Source organism: Chelonia mydas, chromosome 2, assembly GCF_015237465.2.
Source record: "Chelonia mydas isolate rCheMyd1 chromosome 2, rCheMyd1.pri.v2, whole genome shotgun sequence".
Lineage (NCBI taxonomy): Eukaryota > Metazoa > Chordata > Testudines > Cheloniidae > Chelonia > Chelonia mydas.
In genome coordinates, this window is record NC_057850.1 from 17,603,373 (window position 1) to 17,625,196 (window position 21,824).

Below are 21,824 nucleotides of genomic sequence, written 5' to 3' on the forward strand. Positions count from 1 at the left end.
GTGAGAATTTCACTTCAAAGAAAAGGAGGACTTGTGGCACCTTAGAGACTAACAAATTTATTTGAGCATAAGCTTTCGTGAAGTGAGCTGTAGCTCACGAAAGCTTATGCCCAAATTTGTTAGTCTCTAAGGTGCCACAAGTACTCCTTTTTGCGGATACAGACTAACATGGCTTCCCCTCTGAAACCTGTCATAATTTCAGTTCAGTGTCCCTAACTATAATGAGAGTTGATTACTCCCTTTTTCCATAAAGGTTTTTTGAAAATTAAAGCTGTTCTGAAAATAATTACTTTTTCTTTCATACAATGATTACATTTTCTTGTTTCTAAAATGTAAAATGAGCAAATGCACTTTGGAAAGGTTAAGGTTTCTTATTCTATTGACCTAGAGGTTTAAGATAACTACACCTACATTGTGATATTCATTAACTACCTCCTTTAAGCAAGTTTGGTCCTGGCAAAAAGCGTCTTAAAATAAAGACTGCAAGTGTGAAGTGGTTTTCCCTACAAACTAGAGTCTCACCTCTAATCTATGGTCTTGAGTTCACAGATATCGGGCAGGTGGGTGGGAACAGAAAGGCAGAGAGGGAGGTTCTGATACAAACTGGTAATAAGGAGGGGGGAAATCTTCTAATTTTTCCTTGATCTGTGCTGACCCTGCCACCGAACTGCCCATGAAGAAAAGGGTGAGAAAGCGAAGGAAGTCCAGGAGACGCTCTGGCAGCATGACTCTGTTGGAGCTGTGCTGCCTGGAAGGGGCTGGTGCAGACAGTATTCTCTTTGGGTTGAATCCCTTACTCATTCCACAGGGGAATCCTGTGGAGCGTAGCTTCCTCTTGGCATCCTCCCTCAGGGCCCATGTCATTAATATATTTGTTGATGTTTGTTCCTTTATTCATCTCTACAAATGAATTTTTACTCACAAGATTAGGCTCTGATCTTTTTGCTAATTAAGGCTTTATGAAAAATGTTTAAAGGGTATTAATTACTCAGCAGGGAGATGTTGAACTTGGTTGTGAATACATATGGCCAAATTCTGTGCTGAAGTGTGCAGGCCTGACTTTCAGTGGGAGAAATGCCCATTCACCAAAGGTTTCAGAGTAACAGCCGTGTTAGTCTGTATTCGCAAAAAGAAAAGGAGTACTTGTGGCACCTTAGAGACTAACCAGTTTATTTGAGCATAAGCTTTTGTGAGCTACAGCTCACTTCATTGGATGCATCGTATTCATCATATGCATCCGATGAAGTGAGCTGTAGCTCACGAAAGCTTATGCTCAAATAAACTGGTTGTCTCTAAGGTGCCACAAGTACTCCTTTTCCATTCACCAAAGTTACAATTCAGCCACAGGGACGATGTTGGGATTGGTGTAGTTTATTGCAGATGCATAATGCAACATGTGGACAGTGGCATAAAAATAATCTTAGCATCATATGGATCAAAATGAACCTGTAATAACTCATGTAGGTAATTTCCCATTCTCGTGATAGGATTTAATTAATTCTTCCTAAACTGTCCCTAATAGTTCAGTAATAGATGGGTATAAAGTCTGGTCTTTGATTGTGATTTCAGCTGGCCTGTTCCCTTGTCTAACTGTTCTTCCAGTGAAGGCTTTTCTTTTAGTTAACTTAAAATTGTCCTGCTCCAGTTTAAGTCCATTCCTTCTTGTTCCTTCCTCGCTGACTAAAGGATAAACGACGGAGGATAAAAGAGATCTGTCTCCTTTATAACATCCCTTTGGATAGTTGTAGATAGTTATTACTTCTTTTCTCTTGAATGATTAGGCCCTGTGTATTTCCAGACTTCTTATCATTACTATCACTCTCCTATTAGTCAGTTGCTCATCTAGCAACAGGAGATGCAACAAGGTGATCTGGTGGACCGTCCCCCTTTCCTTCTGCTCAGCCTTCAGGACATTTCCCCATTAGGTTTCTCTCTGAGGCATGAGCATCCTCAAAAGATATTTGGCTTACATTGCTCACTCCCCAAAAGTGCCACCCACTATGAAACTGACTGGAATTGTGAATAGGGGAAGGTAGTGGGTGCGGGGGGGGGGGAAGAGAGAGAACAGATTTGTACAGTAAGAGAGTGTTTCCAGTAGCAAAGCATAGGAGACTGCAGAAAGACTCAGGACTCTGCGTTCTATTGCTTGATCTGTCACTGGTATGCTGCATGTGACCTTGGGGCGTCCATAGAATCATTCTGTTCCTCAGTTTCCACATTTGTAAAATGGGAATAATAATATGTAGTTCATAGCAGCGTTTGCAAAACACTGAGAGATCCTTAAATAAAGGCAAGTATACACAGAAAATTATATCCTTAGACCTTCCAAGATCTCTTTGCACTGCTGCATTGGTGCAAAGTAGTAAAGCTGTATAGACTAGATGGCATATCAGGGTTAGATGGAGGTGAGAGAGCATGTTCCAGGGGAGAGAAGGGAAGTACATGGTATGCTATGCACTCCACCAATCCCTGTCCAAGGGAGTGATCCCTAAATAGTATGAATTTGAGCAGCCCTGTGGCTGCTCTGACTTGCAGAATGCGACTGGTTCAGCACCTCCACCAGAGTATGGTCATGGGTGGCATAAGAGTGGTTTAGAGCCAACTTTGCCTCTGCTGAGGATGGTGCCCGCAGACATTATTAGCTGGTGGATTTTATAAGCAGGGGAATCAATCACTGGCTGTTTTGCATAATTTATATATGCAATAATTTTGTTTCCATTTTAAAATGTTTGGCTGTGGCATGACATACAATACAGCAGACTGTGTGATCTGCATATGGGATTCATGCTGGCATCTGGACAATATCCCTGCACGTGCTGGGGTATTATAGTAAACGTCTATAGTGGTGGCACACTGAAGATCATCTCTCTTTTTATGGGTCATTGCCAGATTTTATGTGCAGTTAAGACCATTGAATTTATCTTAATAAGTAGGATGAAGGTCAAAGTATCAAATGTGTTAGGCACATTTTTCTTGGTTTGCTGAATGTGTGTCAAGTGAACCGTCCTTTATTTTAAAAAAAAATGTTCTGGAGCCACTGTTTGATACCTTCCCCAAATGAACACCAATGAGGTTTATAAATCTTTCCTGTCATGAAAGAAAGAATATTCTATTTCGTTGTCTCTGTGTCTATGAAGAAATGGCCTTTTCTTATTTGCTCTTATCACAGCATTAATAAGTAGTTCAATAATAAACAGTTCTTCAGTTTGATTTCTTTTCTTTTTTCTTTCAATTCAAAGTACAATTTTCTTTCTACAAGGAGAAAGTCGGAAATAAAATACATGATTTTGTAATGGAAAGAGCTTTGAATATAAGGCAAGTGTTTTCAGAGGAACTTGTCAGACTTTTTAATCATCTGGATGCCTAAAAGACTGATATGATTTAGTTAAAAGGGGTCTTATTATATAGTCATGCTGAGCAATGTGTTATAATATTCAGAGAATAAGGGACACTGAGACAATATTCTGTTAGATTTCTGAGTAGCAGCCGTGTTAGTCTGTATTCGCAAAAAGAAAAGGCGGACTTGTGGCACCTTAGAGACTAAAAAATTTATTTGAGCATGAGCTTTCATAAGCTACAGCTCACTTCATCGGATGCAGAGTTATGTTATGTTAGAGTGTATCTTAAGGACATGAAGTACCAAGAGTGTTTTTGTTTTTCCTTGAAAATTTTGGCTTTTGATCAGCTAATGACCCCAAATCTGCTGTGCGGAGAAGCCCTGAGACATTGTGTTAACAATGGCGGGGTTGCATTAGAACTGTCACTACACAGGTGCATTCTGGGACCTACAATTCAAACTGACTGCATATTTTTGCAGGTTTGGTCACTGAAATAGGAAGTGAGGATACTGAGCTTTCCGAATGGGAAGGGTAGAAAAATAAACAGCGCAGAGTTGTGGAAATGTGGACTCCCACCTCAATAAAGGTCACAGTTTGCAATGTCCATCCACTAAGGCAACAGATGGGGTGTCCAGTAAGAATGTCTGTCAAATCACTGACAGATATTCTTATCTGTAGAGTGGCTTCTTCTCCTTCTGAGTTTCCGTGGGCTCTCATAGATTCTGAAAGCCATCCTGGGTTAACAATGAATTCTAGGTGCAGACTCAGTAGGGGACAGATTGGAGAAGAAGAGGCACGGGTCAGTGATGTTCTGCAATAGAATTTTATGCAGGGAGATGCACTGAAGAGACCGACTATCTTTAAGTGGAACATTATTTTTCTCCTGCTGGAAATAATGTGAATAAACTATTGACAATATGTGTTCTAGTTTCTGAAGCTAAATTACCTGTGGAACTGAAGATGTTTGAACTGAAGGTTGTTTGTTCATAATGCGCTTTCAGTGCAGCTGGGAATTGCTTGCTACCTAATAAGTCAGACTTCCTGGAAGGAAAATGCTGGACAGTTGTCATTTTACAAAAAGTAAGCATGGGATATATTTCTTCCAAACACTATTGTTGTTCCAGCTACTCATGCTGATATCTAAGGTACTGATATGGCCACCATTACCAGAGTATCTGAGCACCTCATAATCTTTAATGTGTTTAGCCTTACAACACATCTACGAGTTAGGGAAGTATCTATTATCCCAATATTAGAAATGAGAAACAGAGGCACTGAGAGGTTATCTGATTTACCCAAGCTCACACAGGAGGTCAGGGAATTGAATGCAGCGCTTCTGAATTCAAGGCTAACACCCTAACCTCTGTTCCCATCCTTCGTTCCTGCTAGACCCTCAGACTCTCACACCAGTGAGCAGTCACATCTAAAGGAGAGACAACTACAAAGTCAAAAAGAAACCTATAAATACACAGTCAAAAGGCAGTGTGGTGGTGAGAGACCTTAAAAGCCCTGGGCCAATGCTCCTCTCACATACAGGTCCTAGGACATCAATTCTAATGGGAGAATTTATCCCCCTGGCTCTCCTGTCGGAGCTGGACTTGCAATTGCACCATGGTTCTCCACCAGAGAGGGTGCTTTCCAGGGAGCTGGTGGGAGGATGTTCACTCAATGTGGTTATTCACCACCGCTCCCCAATGTGATCAGTCCCCATGCCTAACCCATTAAAAAACCTTCCCATAATGTCCAGGGTAGTGAGAACCAATCTGTAAAAGTGGCTGCTACCTCCCTACCATGTGAGAAAGGGGAGATATATTTTTGGAATTCCCTCTGCATGCAGATCTTAGATGCATGATGTGGCCCTGGACAATTACTGACTACTTAGTCAGGCAGTTATTTATTTATTACTAAGTTGCTTAAAAAGACATACAGATATGCATGATTCCCTATGTCTGTTTACTCAGCAGTTGTAGCATGGGTGGGCATATTTCATGCACATCCTTCCTCTCATTATCATCTCTGGTGTTTGTCTGACCTCAGGTTCGTATATGGCATTCCCTGGCCTTATTTCATCCCATCCAACAACATCATCAACTGAAATTTGGTGATAAGCAGCTTAAAGAATCGATATGCTTCTCTTCATCTTGTCCTAATATGCTGCTTATAGACCTTGTAGACCAGGTGCCAGCTCATGCCAAGATCCCTAGGCTTCAAGTGAACACTATCATATGCATAGCTGGAAACTATTCTGGCTTGCCTGTATGTTAGTAATACAAAATAGGTATTAGACTTATAACAATGTGTTTAGTTTTTAGACTTTTTGAAATGCTTGTAAGTTGTGACATGTATTAATCTCACTAATAATATCTGTAACCCATGCTATATGGCAGCGCTTAAGTGTTTGTTCTGTAACTGTAAAACTGCTCTGAAACTGTAAATCCAGTCAGGAAGGAAACATCACCAAGTAAGTAATACTGGTTTGCACCCGCCAGGAGGGATTATCTCCAGCCCCTCGGGAAGGCCTGTTGAATCCAAATGGGTCATTGTAAGCCATCAAAGAACAAGGACTTCATTGATTGCTCCCGGCACACCCACGAAGAGGAGCAAGTGATGATCCTGAGACAAAATACCCTGAAAAGTTATGTAAGGTGAGGAGAATATCCCATAAAAAGAAAGCCCTAGATGAGGAGCCAAGAGCTTTCCTCATAAGTTCTGACCAGGCATCCAAGCACCCTGCTACTCCAGATGCCATAGAGACTGCTGCAGTGGAACTGGCTCAGTAGGGCAGGCCAGGAAGAACACCAGCGACTGATGATGGAACTGTGGATCAAGGAGACCGATCAAATCCAAGAGGCTGAGGACAGAACCCATCACAGATACATGGAACATAGAGCAGCAGTCAAAGCCAAGGCTGAAATTGAGGAGAAAGCCCACCAAAGATGCATGGAACAACGAGAAGCTGAGGAGAGAGCTCACACATTGCAGGTTAGAGTACTGGAGCAGCAAAAGGAGCTTCCTCAGTCAGCAAGTACACTCCCCCCCACAACATAAGGGAGTGGGAGAAAGCCTGCCCAATTTAAAAGGGAGTGGCTGTATAGAAAAGTTCCTACCCACCTTTGAAAGACTGTGTGGGATCCACAAGGTCCCAGAGGATAAGTGGATGCCTGTCCTCTTGACCAGATTAACTGGGAAGGCAAGAACTATGGTGTGTAAGAAATGTAAAAGAAATGTATTCAAACGGTTTAAGATGACCCTGAATCCTATCAACTGAAGTAGAGAAATCTTAAAATGTTTGACAATATCACACATGTGGAATATGTACATACAATGTGTAAGTTTATGAGAAAATGAATAATGGGGGCAGGACTGAAGGTGATTTGATCTGATAGCCCAGATGCAATTATTATGGGTAGTTACAAGGAGTTGAAGGCAGCTATTTATGACCAAAAAAACCCCAACCTTCCACAGTTTTGGAGGCTGATGGATATTGTTATAATTTTTGGTGTAAAGTGATCATCTATCACAAAGTCCAGCTTGCCTGGGTGGCAAGATAGACTGGAATGCCCAAGAGGACTGTCTGTGACTCCATGGTAAGACTGTTAGAGTGCTTTAGGAATTCACACTTGTGACTGGGTTGGTGAAATCTACTTACAGAACATACAACCAGTTTGGGATTTTTCCCCTGCTTCTTAACAGTCTGCCCTGAGGTTTGCACTCACAGTTGTGAGCCACTCCAGACAATGTGACATTTGTTTGTGAGCCTTTAGCTCAAAAGCTAGTTAACTGGTCTTGACAGTGGAAGCTGCTAGATTTGTTTCCAATGGATATGTCAGGATAGGGTCTGTAGCCCAAATAATGGACACATTGAATTGGTTTTTATATTTGTGACAGGAGGCTGGGCAGTTAGAACAATTTTATTTTACATGAACTAATAGTAAAGCTGAATCTACTCTTGAGTGTTCCTAGTCAATTAGATCAGTCTAAAAATTATTAATATTAAATGCTGAGTATGTTGAGTTGTTTTTTACTGAGAGCAGTTAGTGGAGTAGTTAGCATTGGACATTGTTGATTAAATGGTTAGACTTACTTTCTGAGATTATGGGTTAAATTTTCAAAAGTGCTTCAGTGATTTGGGGCTAGCATTGCCAACTTTCTAATCACACAAACCAAACACCCTGCCCTGCCCCTGCCCCGCCCCTTCTCCGAGGCCCCCACTGACTCCATCCCCCTGTCTCTCCATCACTCACTTCTCCCCGTGCTCACACACTTTCACCAGGCTGGGGAAGAGTGTTGGTGTGTGGGAGGAGGTATGGGCTTTGGGCTGGGGGTGCAGGCTCTGGGGTGGGGTTTGGGGTGCAGGAAGGAGATCTGGGCTAGGGCAGAGGGTTGGGGTGCAGCAGGGGTGAGGGCTCCAGCTGGAGGTGGGCCAGGGATGAGGGGTTTGGGATGCAGGAGGGGATTTTGGGCTGGGGCAGGGGGTTGGGGTGCAGGGGGACATGAGGGCTCCAGCTGGGGGTGGGGGTGCAGGAAGGGGCTCCGGGCTGGGCCAGAGGGTTGGGGGGCGGGGGGTGAGGGCTCCAGCTGGGGGTGGGGCCAGGGATGAGGGGTGCAGGATGAGCCTCTGGGCTGAGCCAAGGGGTTGGGGTGCGGGGGGAGGTGAGGGCTCTGGCTGGGGGTGGGGATGAGGGGTTTGAGGTGCAGGAGGCGGTTCCAGGCTTTGCCAGGGGTTGGGGTGCAGGGGGGGTGAGGGCTCCAGCTGGGGATATGGGCTCTAAGGTGGGACAGGGATGAGGAGTTTGGGGTCCAGGAAGGGACTCTGGGCTGAGCCAAGAGGTTGGGGTGTGAGGTCCCAGTGGCGTTTACCGTGGCTCCGAGGAAACCGCATCAAGGTCCCTGTGGCCTCAAGGTGCATGGGGTCTTTGTGCCCAGAGGTGCTGCCCCCCACAGCTCCCCTTGGTCATGGTTCCTGCCTAATGGGAGCTGCAGAGCCAGTACTCAGGGCAGGGGCAGCGCTCGGAGCCTCCCAGTCCCTGGCCGCACCAGCACCTAGGGCTGCAGGCACTTGGTGTCCGCTTCCAGGAGCAGTATGGAGCCAGGGCAGGTAGGGAGCCTGCCTTAGCCCTGCTGTACCGCTTACCGCACTTTGGCACTGCCGACCAGGCCATTAAACCAGAGCCGCCAGGGTTCCTTTTCGACCAGGTGTTCCAGTTGAAAACTGGTCACCTGGCAACCCTACTTGGGGTCCAAGTCCTATTTTCAGTGAAGGTCAATGGAACATGGGCCCCTACATGCCTAAGGCCAAAATTTAAAGGTTTTCAAAAATAATTAGTTATGGGAGCTCAACTTGAGGCATCTTAATGAAGACTAATTTTCAAAGGCTGGGTGCTCAACACTCTCTGAAAACCAGGCTCTTTGAATGTATCTCAAACGGGCCACCCCAAAATTAACACATCTAAAATCACTAGTCGCTTTTCAAAATCTTGGCCTAAGTTACTCTTGAAACATGGGTCTTGGGCTCCTAGATCAGTGAGATTCATTTGAAAATTTTACCCTATGTCTTTATTGTTAATAAGTTATTTTCTCTCTCTCTTGTATCTACTTTAGACTTCCCCACCCACAAAACTTTTACAGCCAGATTGTGCCTATTAGGTACAAAGCAATGCTGGAGGTGGTGGGGGACTACACCGCTCCAGTCAGCATTGTTCCTTCAGCCAACAGCTGTCACTTATGGTCTCATGCTTCCCTGCCACTGTTAGCAGGACTAGTGCCGTAGAAGTGACACAAAGGCCAGCAGCCAACTTGTGTTTTCCCCTCCCCCTCTCAAACATGAACAAGCACCCACAATAGTCTGGCCCTTTTGGGTAAGAAGAGTATTTTAAATACATATCAATTCACTGCTGGTATCCAGCTTCTTCAGCATCTCTTATTGAGGTTAATGAAGATCACTCTGAGGCAAAGGCTGGCTGATGGCACATAAGGCTTTTGCAGACATCCAAATCATAACACAATTTAGGCTGGCGTTGCCTGCTAAATATGGTCTATAGTGAGTGCCAGCTAAACAGTCTCAGCTAGTGTAAATTGGCATGGCTCTGCTGAAGTCAATGGAGCTATGCTGATTTATAGCAATTGAGGATCTGCCCCTTAGATTATAGCACAAGTAGGCATTTTATTATATTATACTGTGTCTTTAACTTCTGCTTGTTAGGTCAAATTTGGGGCCAAATCCTGCTCTCCTTACTCATGTGAGTTATCCCGTTGACTTCTAGATGAGCAGGATTCTAGCCTCACTGTGCACTTGTTAATAGATATTGCTCTGCAGTTACATTAACTAATTATGTGCATATGAGTATTATAAACCCCATTTGGAGTTTCTGAAAAGAGGTCAATACTGAGGATCTGATCCCGCAAAACTGTTCAAACATTTAAACAGTTTAAGTTTAATTGTGCAGGAAAAGCTCCCAATACAGAGCTCTGTCATTTTGCTGCGAAGGATTAACGCAGACCCAGTCTAAAGGGCCCATCCTGTATTATTTTTTTTGCTTTGGTTCAGGAACGGCTGGTGCTCTCCGTATTACCTCGATTTGTTGTACTAGAAATGATTAACGACATGACCAATGTGGAAGATGAGCACTTGCAGCACCAGTTCCATAAGATCTATATTCACCGCTATGAGAATGTCAGGTGAGTGAAGGTGCCTATCTTCTATTTTAACAACTCAGCTTGTACTGGATATCAGTTTCGGGGGGCGAGGGGGGGGAGATATTTTTTTGTTTTTTGTTTTTTTCTGCCCCTTGATCAATTCAATAATCAGCTATTTGAAATACCAGGAAGTTTTTTGTTTTTCCTAAACAGATGTGTATTTCAGAGCCTTCTCTAATTTATCAGACTGGTTGGATGCCTTTGCAACAGCTGTTCAAATTGAACACTGCCCTTTTTTAGCACATGGGAGCAACACACGGAAATGTTTATTTCTTCATGACTAAACTGCGCCACAGCTTTATTTGATCCCATCCAGGGACAGCCCCACAATATGGGGGTCTGCAAGCTTCGCCAACAAATGGGTGGGAAGTTCAGCATGAACTTTCCTCCCTATGTTCCCTCTACTCGAGGAGAACATCTTGTTCCCTTTTGAGCTAACAAATCAGCTGAGAAACTCTGGGGCCCTGTCAAGAGTGTAGGGTTATCAAGTGATTGCCCTGAACTCATATTAACGGCCCTTCTCTGCAGTGTTCATACAATCAAGCTTCTTCGTGACCATTTTCTTCTCCTCCTACTTCTCCCTTTTCTAAGTCGCTCTATTTAGTGGACACAAAACTACAGCTCAGGGATGGTGTGGGAATAGTCCTTGCATGCACTTGCCAGCACTGGGAGTCAGTAAATAACAACTGCCTTTGATTTGCACCAGAATGGTTAGCTTTCACTCCCAAAGTGTTACAGAATCTCTTCCCCTCTTTGGGCTTGCCTCTAAGGGCAGAGAGTAAATCTATAGCATACTAGTGCCTCGCAGTAACTGTCCGTGTGGAGCCTGCTACCGTGCACTAAAAGTTTCGCAGTGCTCACTTGACCCACTGCTGTTTCAAGGTGGAGTAGATCAGTGGTTTTCAAACTTCTTTTCTGGGGACCCAGTTGAAGAAAATTGTTGATGCCCGTGACCCAGTGGAGCTGAGGATGAAGGGTTTGGGGTGTGGGAGGGGCTCAGGGCTGGGGCACAGGGTTGGGGTACGGGGGTGAGGGCTGAGGTGTGGGGCGGGAATGAGGGGTTCAGGGTGTGGGAGGGGACCCTGGGCTGGGGCAGGAGGAGGTGCAGGAGGGGGTCAGGGCCCCAGACTGGGGGTACAGCTCTGGGGTGGGGCCTGGGATGAGCGGTTTGGGGTACAGGAAGGGATTCCAGGTTTGGGGGGCTCAGGGTTGGGGCAGGGGATTGGGGCACAGGGTTGGGGCATGCACTTACCTCCAGTAGCTACCGGTCAGTGGTGTAGCCGGGGTGCACCGTGGACTGTGCTGCACCACGGAAGCAGCCAGCAGCAGGTCTGGCTCCTAGACGGAGGCGCACAAGCGACTCCGCACGACTCTCGCCTGCAGGCACCACCCCCCAGTTCCCATTGTCCGTCAACTCATTGTGTGGAGCCAGTGCTTGGGGAGGGGGCAGCACGCGGAACCACGTGGCCCCTTGCCTAGAAGCCAGACCCCGCTGCTGGCCACTTCCGGGGCACAGCATGGTGTCGGAAAAGGTAAGCACTAGCCTGCCTTAGCTGGGCAGCACCGCTGACGGGACTTTTAACATCCCAGTTGGCAGTGCTGACCAGAGCAAGGCGACCCAGCGCCTTACATGCCGCGACCCAGTAGTGGGTCGTGACCCACGGTTTGAAAAACACCGGAGTAGATCAAAGTGCACTGTGGAACTTTTAGTGTGCAGTAACAGAGTCAACACAGCCAGTTACGCATGCTAATGTGCTATAGATTTATATTTCAGCTCACCACACACTACCTCTCTGTCTAGACAAGCCCTTTGATTCAAGCATGATACCCCTGGCTTAGAACATCAAGCTTAGCCCGTAATGTCTGTTGTGAGTCTGTCCCATACCAGGAGGAAAGAGTAATCAAACTGCCATCATATAAGCATCTTCTTATTAAGGTATATGATTCAATAGGAAAGCATTTGTCTAGATTTTAAATGAAACCCCTATATAACTTCGGAAGGGCCAGTTCAATAAACAACATGTTCAACTTTTACAAAGTGAAAATTGATTTTCTGCCACTCCTGTGGCCTTAGCAGCAAGCCGCACATATTATTGTATTGGATGTGGCTGAAGGTACCAGGAACCTTTACAAAAGGTTTAGACAACACTAAATAAAAATTTAGTTTATTATCCTTTCTCCTCCTCTGTTACAGTAACTGTTTTTGTAGATTTCAGAGTAACAGCCGTGTTAGTCTGTATTCGCAAAAAGAAAAGGCGGACTTGTGGCACCTTAGAGACTAACCAATTTATTTGAGCATAAGCTTTCGTGAGCTACAGCCCACTTCAACACATACATCCGATGAAGTGAGCTGTAGCTCACGAAAGCTTATGCTCAAATAAATTGGTTAGTCTCTAAGGTGCCACAAATACTCCTTTTGTTTTTGTAGAATAATTCAAATGGGGAGCAGATTATTGTTACTTAGGTAATGCTGCCTCTGCCTTTTAAACACTGATAGTAAAGGGTAATTAAACACTGATAGTAAAGGTTTTGAGATGAAGAATGAAAATATTTCACCTATCTCCCACTTGAAAATGGTTATTGCTTTACAGGTGCTTTAAAACTGTTATGACCCCCCCCCTTTTTTTTTTTATGTGAGCCCTAGTAGAACCTACTAGGAAAAGTCCTGCTTTAGATTTTCAGCCTCTTAGAACCTTCATCCAATTTCTTTATTAGCTTTTGCCTCTAGGAAAGCAGTGAATTATCCTTAGCCACATTTTACCTTCTTCCTGATCATAATCTAATTTTTGCATTAGTCCGGATTTAGCATTTAGTTATTCAACAAACATACTGAAGCTCTTCAACTGGGTTACTTTTTGCTAAATCTCAAGCTGCACCACTGATTGTTATTTTACTATGAAGTTTTAATGAAGTCGGCTTCAAATTATTCGCAGTTCTGGGCCTAGTTGAAACACTCCGTGTTGAACTTTACTTTCTTCCCCAAACAAATCCTTGCTTTTCTTGTCTTTGGTTTTCATCTTCCAAATTCTGTGCTTGTGCATGCTTAGATCGGAAATTGGAGGGAAATTCTTATTCTGCATCTAAGGCCATATCTATACATGCAACTCTGCAGTGGCACGGCTGTACCCGTGGAGCTGCGCTGTTGCAGTGTATCTGGTGAAGACGCTCTATGCCAATGGGAGAAAGCTCTCCCGTCCTCTGCGAGCAGCAGAAGCTATGTCAGCAGGAGAAGCACTGTGCACACAAGCACTTATGTCGATGTAATTTATGTTGATGAGGATGTTTTTCTGAAATCCCTGAGTAACATAAGTTATGCCAGCATAGGTTGTAGTGTAGACATAGCCTTAGATATAACAGACTATTTGGGCAAGTGTGTCTGTGCGTGCTTAAGCACTGTTAAAGCCTTTCCCTCCCCCCATTCTTAAATTTGAGGTGGTTGTTATTGTAGGAATAGAGGACAGAGTCCATCCCTCTTTGCTCTCTCCATCTCTGGTTGCTAAAATGGCCCTTTGGGGTGTTGGCTGCTGAGCACATATTAGAGCAGGGCTGACAGCATTGGAGAGTCATAAAGTAGGCATAAATCTACCTATGTTCCCCCTTTTGAGTCTAGCTCTGACCATAATTTGGCTAGACCTGAAGACCAAAGAATGAAGTGTCAAGCTCTCACTGTGCCCCCAGCAAGAAAGGTCGTGTACACAGACAAGTTCTAGTCTATAGAGGAACAGTGTCAGCTAGTGGCTGAAGATTGGAAGTCAAGACTTCTGGGTTTCTGTCTATCAACTTATACGGCCTTCATCATCACCATAGCATCTGAGCATCTCACGATCATTAACAGATTTTATCCTCACAACACCTCTATGGGTCACACAGGCAGTCTGTGGCTGCCCCAGGAGTTGGCCCTAGGTCTCCCGAGTCTCACTGTAGTGCTCTATCCATTAGACCATCCTCTGTACCGTCCGTTCCCAGCTCTGCCACGCTGACTTGCTGCATAACCTTGGACAAGTCACTTAGGCCCCAGTGCTCGAAGGTATTTAGGTGTCTAATTCCCATTGATTTCATTAGGTATTAGATACCTAACTACCTTTGAGGATCTGGGCTTTAACCCCATTGTGTCTCTGTCTCCTCACTCATAAAATGGGATAATTATGCTAAATATAAAAGTTCAGTTAGTGCTTTGTAAGTGATATGAGATCCTCTGATGAAAGGACCTATAGAAACACAAAGTATGAAAATTACTATAACATTCTTTTATGAAGCAGTTTTTTAGTACTTTTCTGCTCATATTTTAGTACTTTTAATACTAGTTCTTTGTACTGCAAATAGTCTAGTGAGTAAGGCCCATAGCAAAGACAGAATAACTTTAAAATGTTCCCTCCCTGCATCTGAGCTAATGAATTTCCCGCTCTCCTTAAATTACACCCTGGCCAGACATTGGCTATTTGCCTATCACTTTTTCACATATTCAGAGTCCATACTAATCACTATACACAGATTACTGTTTGTATTTATCTTGCCAATTATGGCGGAAATGGATTGAAATATTAATATCCTTTCCCTTTCTTTGTTTAGCATTCTTTTTGCAGATGTTAAAGGTTTCACCAACCTCTCCACAACCTTGTCAGCACAGGAGCTGGTCCGAATGCTGAATGAACTCTTTGCCAGATTTGATCGACTAGCACATGTGAGTTAAATGCAGTTCATTTTCAAAGGGGCGTGATGTTGCATCTACAATTCCTCACCAGCTGAGGTTGGACATAGCCACTAGGGATGGGTGAAGCTCCAAAGGTCTGCAGTTAGGTTTCAGTTCAGATAAGCATCCAAAAGTTCGCATGTTCATCTGAACCTCATGTGTTTGCAAAACTAGGCTGAGAATCTCATGAGAGCAGGCTTCAGAGAGTTGTCTCCTTTTGTTCCAAGATGAAAACTGGAAGAGAAATCGACTGATCTGAACATTTTAAATAGCTCAAAGATTTATTTAGAGTTTGATTCTAAGAGTTGGGCAAAGGTTCAAAGATTTATTATTGTCACTGGCCTTTCTTTGCCCAGCCATCATACTCACCAAGTATTGTTACTTAGGGTCACATTTTGATTCCCTTCTTCATGTTAGACAATACCTAACGCCACATATAGTCCCATTGGAAACAATGGCGTGACTTGTGGAATTAGATGCTACTCAACATGAGCAGAGTAGAACCTGCCCTCCTAGCTCACCAATGGGAATTCTTGCAGAGAAAGGTGCTGAGTGGCAGAATCGGGTCCATTATAAACTCTTTTGGGAGGGTTCTCCTATTTTCTGCTTTTCGACGGGCTTCTGGTACAGCGGCATTACTATCATTGTGGTCTGTCTCAAAGTCTTTTAATAAGGTCCCTCTTTAGTTTCCTGTGCATTGTGCTTATTCAGAGGACAGGTGTGCATCTCCCCACACTGATGCGATCCTCAGCATAGGCTCTTTACTTGCACATCAAGGTCAAGAAGAGTAAGACTCTATTTCTTAATTACTGAGTGTAATTTCTGAGCCAACCTTTGTGATCTGAAAAGGAAATGTACTTTCTCAAGGGTATATTATTGCCCTGGTAATGAGCCAAAGTATTAGCATATTGCCAGTGCATTAAGATCTACTTACAATATTTGTTTTGCCAACAAACAAAAAATGCCCACTCTCTGGCTGTGCGGTGCTGATTTGTGTTGCCAAAGCAAGCTAAGTGAAAGGAGTTAAATTGGTTTTGTCTTTGATGCAGGTTAAACACTCACAACTGCTTCTTTATCACTTAGTGAAAGTAAATTGTCAGGTGGAGAAAAGTATATTAGATCAAATTTAATTAATTTGTGTGTGTTACAAAGGCATTTTAAAACATAACCTTTTTCACAAATGTATTTAATGCATTTGTTTTACATTTCATATTTGCCCAATATGCCAGGAATAGTCTCCAGCCTCATAGATTTCTTCTTTTTTAGTTCCTTCTTAAACCATATTTAATGCACAATGCCTTTGTATCCAGGTGTCTGGCATCCATCGCTATTGTGTCTGACAAACATTAATGAATTTATCCTCACATGACCACTGTCAAGTCGGGAAATGATTTAATCCCAATTTTACAGACGGGGAAGCTGAGGCACAGAGCATAACTGCTTCTCCTCTCATCTGAGGTAAATCAAAAATAGCTCAATTGAAGCTACTGGCGCTAATGGGAGAATAAGTAAGCCCGGAGAGGTTAAACGACTTGCCCGATGTCACACAGGATGCGATAGCAGAACAGGGAGTAGAGTCGTTGTCTGAGATTTTCAAAATTAGATGCCTAACGTTTCAGCTTCTGGGTCCACATCTAGGCACCTAAATGGACAGCCTGATTTCCAAAGTGACCTGCACAGCTGCATAGACCTACTCTGATCTGAGCTAGGGGAGCAGAGGGGAAGAACAAGGACTGTGTGCCTAGTCGGTCCTGCCTTCTGTAACCAAGTGGGCCAGGAGAGGACAGGGAAAGGCAGGAAGAGCTGGACAGGCAAGAGGGAGAAGGTGAGCTGCACTCTGAAAACACAGGTTTTTTTCCAGATCAGGGGAGAGCCAGAATTCCTTCCTAAGGTAGCCCAGTTGCGTGCTGCCCCTTCACAGAGTGCCTAAAAGATTCTATGGGGGCAGGGGTCATCTTGGAGTTGAGGATTTGTACAGCATCTAGCACAATGGGATCATGGTCCATGACTGGGACTCCTAGCTGCTACAATAATGCCAATAATAAGCTCAATCTAACCTTTAGTGTCAGGAATCGACTCCTAGTTATACCTCCTCAGACCAGCGTTAATAATTGCTCTCTCCATGGGACTTAATGGCCTTCAGATATGCATAGATGATTATGTTCTCCAAGAGCCACCTCTTAGCCAAGCTTTAGGCAATTAGCTCCGTCAGCTCCAGTATCCTTTTTGTTGCTTGTTCTCTGAACTCCCTCACACTGTCAATTTTCTTGACAGGGAGTTGGCCAGTACTGAATTCCAGGGGCATTTGCACCAGCATTGTCAGGAGAAGGGCTGTTGCCTCCCCACTCTATAGCATGAAGTTCTGTCCACCCAACTCCAAACCAGTACTGCATTCACTTCATGTGTATTTGATAACTGACTTTACTCTATGTGGGTCCAGACTGAGCCATATATCTGCCAGTCATGATCTCATTGTAGATTAAGGGTAACCAAAGACTCCCATTAACTTCCATGGGCTTTTGGGGTAGATTTGTCCAAAAACAGCTAGGTGATGAAGAGCACAAGACCCTTTGACTTTCAATGAGATATGCCCCTAAGTCACTGGGGCACTTTTGAAAATCCCAGCCCTAAATAGGGTACAACCGCATCTCTGTCATTCATGAATTCCTGTTCCCACATGTCATAGAAAAGTGTTGCAGTGAGATGGATGCATATTTATTACAAAATGTAATTAAAAAAAGATTCTGTAAAATATACCAGGGCAAACTCTGTTGTCAGTTATATCGATATAATTTTACTGACCTCTTTGGAGTTTGTCAGAATAGTTAACATTAATTATGTCAAAAGAAAAGGAGAACTTGTGGCACCTTAGAGACTAGCAAATTTATTTGAGCATAAGCTTTCGTGAGCTACAGCTGATGCTCAAATAAATTTGTTAGTCTCTAAGGTGCCACAAGTACTCCTTTTCTTTTTGCGGATACAGACTAACACGGCTGCTACTCGGAAACCATTAATTATATAGCTAGCCCGTTAGCTCTGTGAGGTTTCTCACTCCTATTTGGACCTGTGTTGCTTAGCTATGGTACAGACTGAAGAATGAATTTAAATGTAATAGATTTTAAGGCTAGAAGGGATTGTTAGATCATCTAGTCTGACCTCCTGGATAACTCAGGCCATATAATTTCTTCCAATCACCCCTTTTTTTGAGCCCAATAACGTGTATTTGACTGAAGCATAACTTCCAGCAAGGCATCTAGTCTTGATTTGAAAACTTCAAGAGTGAGAATTCACCGCTTCCTGTGGTAGTTTGTCTAATAATTAATTTCCCTCACAGTGATTCCTTATTTCTAATTTGAATTTGTCTGGCTTTAACAACTAGCCATTGGTTCTTGTTATGCCTTTCTTCATTAACGAGCCCTTTAGTACCCACTCTTTTCTTCCTGGGAAGGTACTTATACACTGTAATCAAGTCACTTCTCGGTCTTCTTCTTGATAAACTAAACACAATGAGCTGCTTAAGTCTCTCACTGTAAGACTCCAGCCCTTGAATCATTTTGGTGGCTCTTCACTGCACTCTCTGCAATTTTTCATCATACTTTTTACAATGGGCACATCAGAACTATATGCAGTAGTCCAGTATTGGTCCTACCTGTGCTATAAACAGGAGTAAAATTATTTCCCTACTCTTATTCACTACTCCTCTGTTTATACCTCCAAGGTTGCCTTTGTCATTTTTGCCACAGCATTGCACTGGGAGTTCATGTTCAGTTGTTTGCTCAGTATGATTGCTAGATCCTTTTCAGAAGCACTGCATTCTTTATTCCTAAATGTATGACCTTGCATTTGGCTATATTAAAATGCATTTTATCTGAATGAGTCCTGCCTATCAAGAGATCCAGATCTGTATGACTGCCCTCTCCACATCATTATACACCACTCTGCCAATCTGTGTGTCATCCATAAATTTTATCAGCAGTGATGTTATATTTACTTCCAGCTCATTGCTTAAAGTATTGGATAACTTTGGGCCTGGAACTGATCCCTGCAGAACCCCACCAAAAACACCCGCATTTGATGATGATTTACCATTGACAACTATTTTGAGATCTGTTAATTAGCCAGTTCTTACTCCATTTAAGATGTGCTTTATTGATCACACCTCTATTTAAAATAGACAGCATTGTTCAAACAATTTGCAATACACTCTGTGCTCAGATTGGCTTGACAATAACTCTTCCTCAAATGAAAAGGTCTGCTACAGAAAGCTTTAGATAACTTTAAATTTTTGATATAATTTCTTAAATTTTAATTGACACCTTATAAATTCATATTTACTCATTAATAATATTATACATTTATAATACTATGTCAAATAGCAGCTTGATCTGCTGAATCTCTCTTACAAACTTATAGGCATAAAGCTGATAATATGAAAAAGGAAGTTACTTCACAGCTTAGCAAGTTTCTGGTTAGTTTAGCTAACTAGCTGTGCCTGTTAGTCTGATTCCTCTATATGGAACACAGAAGCAGCATCTGCTGTTTGACATTTTTTAAAGGCTTAGGCCTGAGTTATGCCAAGGATTCTGGTCTATGTGGATGTATATGACTATTACTATTAGTAACAAATTTCATAAGCTGTACTGAATTAAGAGCAGATATCAGCCCACCATTTGTTTAGAAGAAAAACATAATAGCATGATATATTTTGCTACTTCTCTCTCCTACTCTCTCTCCAACATTTTCAAAAGATTTATGGTTATTAAAGACCCAAGTGGCAACTGGAAAGAAAGCAAACCGAACTGGCATAAACCAGAGCTGAAGAAATGAGTTTTTCAAATATCAATCTACTGGTACAGAAGCTTCATTAATATTTCTGTTTTCCTCAGGCAGAAATTCTGAGGAGGGGGGGGAAATGACTGATTGCATTTTGCAGGATGTGTATGGCTAAGAAAGTTCCAGCTTTGGTGAAGTAATAGCTATATTTGCTATTTATTTTTCTCTCCCCATCTCAGAAAAGCGATTATCTGGCCCACCAGATTAAATTGCTTGCCATATGTCTCTGTCCCTGTCATCTGTGTGGAGATGCAGTTTTAGATATAAAAAACTAAGGAGAAATGATCCGATCCTCAATTGGTGTAAATGATTGTAGTTTTGAAGGCTTCTATTACACCAGCTGGCTATCAAGTTCACTGTCATTAAGAATGAAAGATGAGCTCAAACCACAAAATTCAGATCTAGATCCAGATTTCTCTCTCACACACATACGCTGTCACACACAGACACTGTCACACAAATTCCTCTGTGTTCAAATCCTGGGTTTGAGTTTGGACCCATCCCTAATAAAAACTAAGTATGTTCCCACTGATAAGAAACATTAAAATATTATCATGAAATATCACCATGCATAGGTTTTATGTAAGAGCAGATCTCCTAAAGGAGAAGAGCAAGTTTTATGGCCTTTGTCTCTTCCGTTTGAGATCTCATCAACTCTCCTATGCTAATCAGGGTGGAACCTGCTCCTTACTTGGATGGGAGTTCTCCATGGAAACCTCAGCTACAGGATGTGACCTTAATGAGTTAGTAAGTGGCATTCTTCCCTTTGAACCAGTGTGATGCTACTGGAGATAATATATTTCATATGCAGTGTAAAATAAAGATCCCGGGCACTTGTGGTTATTAAAGGTCCCATGACACTTTTTGCAAAAGGTCTTTGGAGTCCTGGTCAAACTCCATTTTGGGTAATGACGATCAATCTTCTTTAAATTCCTTGTGTAGTTTCACCAGATACAGTATTCTTCTTCATTTCCTCATCTAACCTATCTTGTGTGTAGCGTTGCAGTGCCCTACTAATCAGATGCTGTGTTCCAGCCCGTGGTGGCTGCATTTTGTTCTTTGGTGAATCCTTGTATATGTAGTTGGTGTAGAGTATTCTGGAATCTCTGGTTGAAAGGGACTATTTAAACATCATATATACATGTAAATAAGGGAGTAAAATTCAACATCATACAGTAACATGTTAGATTAATGGTATGTCGCACAGAGAGGGAGAATTAATTGGACTGCTAATGTACATGTCAGTGACATTTAACTAAGCATTTCATTCACCTTTCTGTAGAAGTGTAATGACAATTTTAGAAAACCTTTAGTTTCCATAACTTCTCTTTGAAGTCATGCATTCTTAAAGGTCATTCTGGAGTATTTTTTTTCTGACGGTGTCCAATACTTAATTATCCACTACTAAAGCTCATTTTTTTCATATAGTTATAGCATTAGAGACTATAAAAAGCCTATTAGGTCAGCAAGGGACCTATATTATCCACATGATGCCCCAATTTAGCAAACGTTTAGGCACCCGCTTCACTTTATGCACATGATTAGTTCCATAAGCCTTATGCAGAAAATCAGACTCGATGAGGGCCAAAATTTTCAAAACTGCCTACATTCCATTTTCAAAAAGAAAAGGAGTACTTGTGGCACCTTAGAGGCTCACAAATTTGTTAGAGCGTAAGCTTTAGTGAGCTACAGCCCACTTCATCAGATTCACCTGCATCCAATGAAATGAGCTGTAGCTCATGAAAGCTTATGCTCTAATAAATTTATGAGTCTCTAAGGTGCCACAAGTACTCCTGTTCTTTTTGTGGATACAGACTAACACGGCTGCTACTCTGAAACAATTCCATTTTCAAGAATCACTTAGGAACCTAATTGTTATTGATTTTCACTGGGACATAGGCTTGTAAAGCAACTTTTGAAAATGAGATTTCAGTTCCTAAGTCACTTACATGCTTCTGAAACTGTTACCCAAGATGATCGTAATAGTCCCTTCTGACCTTAAAATCTGTTAATCTGCTATGTGGTCCATGTGATAAAAGAGTTTGGAAACCTTTGCTCTAGCAAATATTTTGAGGGACTTTTTGTGTTCTGCACTCCAACCTCACCCGATTCCTCACTTACGGATGATGAAGTCGAGCTTGAAATACTTGTGAAAACTGAATGTTTGGTTAGTTGATAGTGAACATTTTGGGCTCCTTTGAAAAGCGGGTGGAATGATTAATTCACTGCAGCTGGAACTCTGATAAGCTGGGTTTATTTTACGAAAT

General features: G+C 42.7%; 1 protein-coding gene across 2 annotated transcripts in view; it reads left to right on the forward strand.

Annotated features, from left to right (window-relative positions):
* ADCY8 (adenylate cyclase 8) overlaps positions 1-21,824 on the forward strand; it is a 180,296-nt gene that overhangs the window by 75,720 nt on the left and 82,752 nt on the right. For both annotated transcript variants that reach the window (XM_037892005.2, XM_027826570.3), the window contains exons 3-4: positions 9,886-10,016; positions 14,604-14,715. In XM_037892005.2, coding sequence (XP_037747933.2) covers positions 9,886-10,016; positions 14,604-14,715 — 243 coding nt within the window. The remainder of the gene's footprint in view (positions 1-9,885; positions 10,017-14,603; positions 14,716-21,824) is intronic.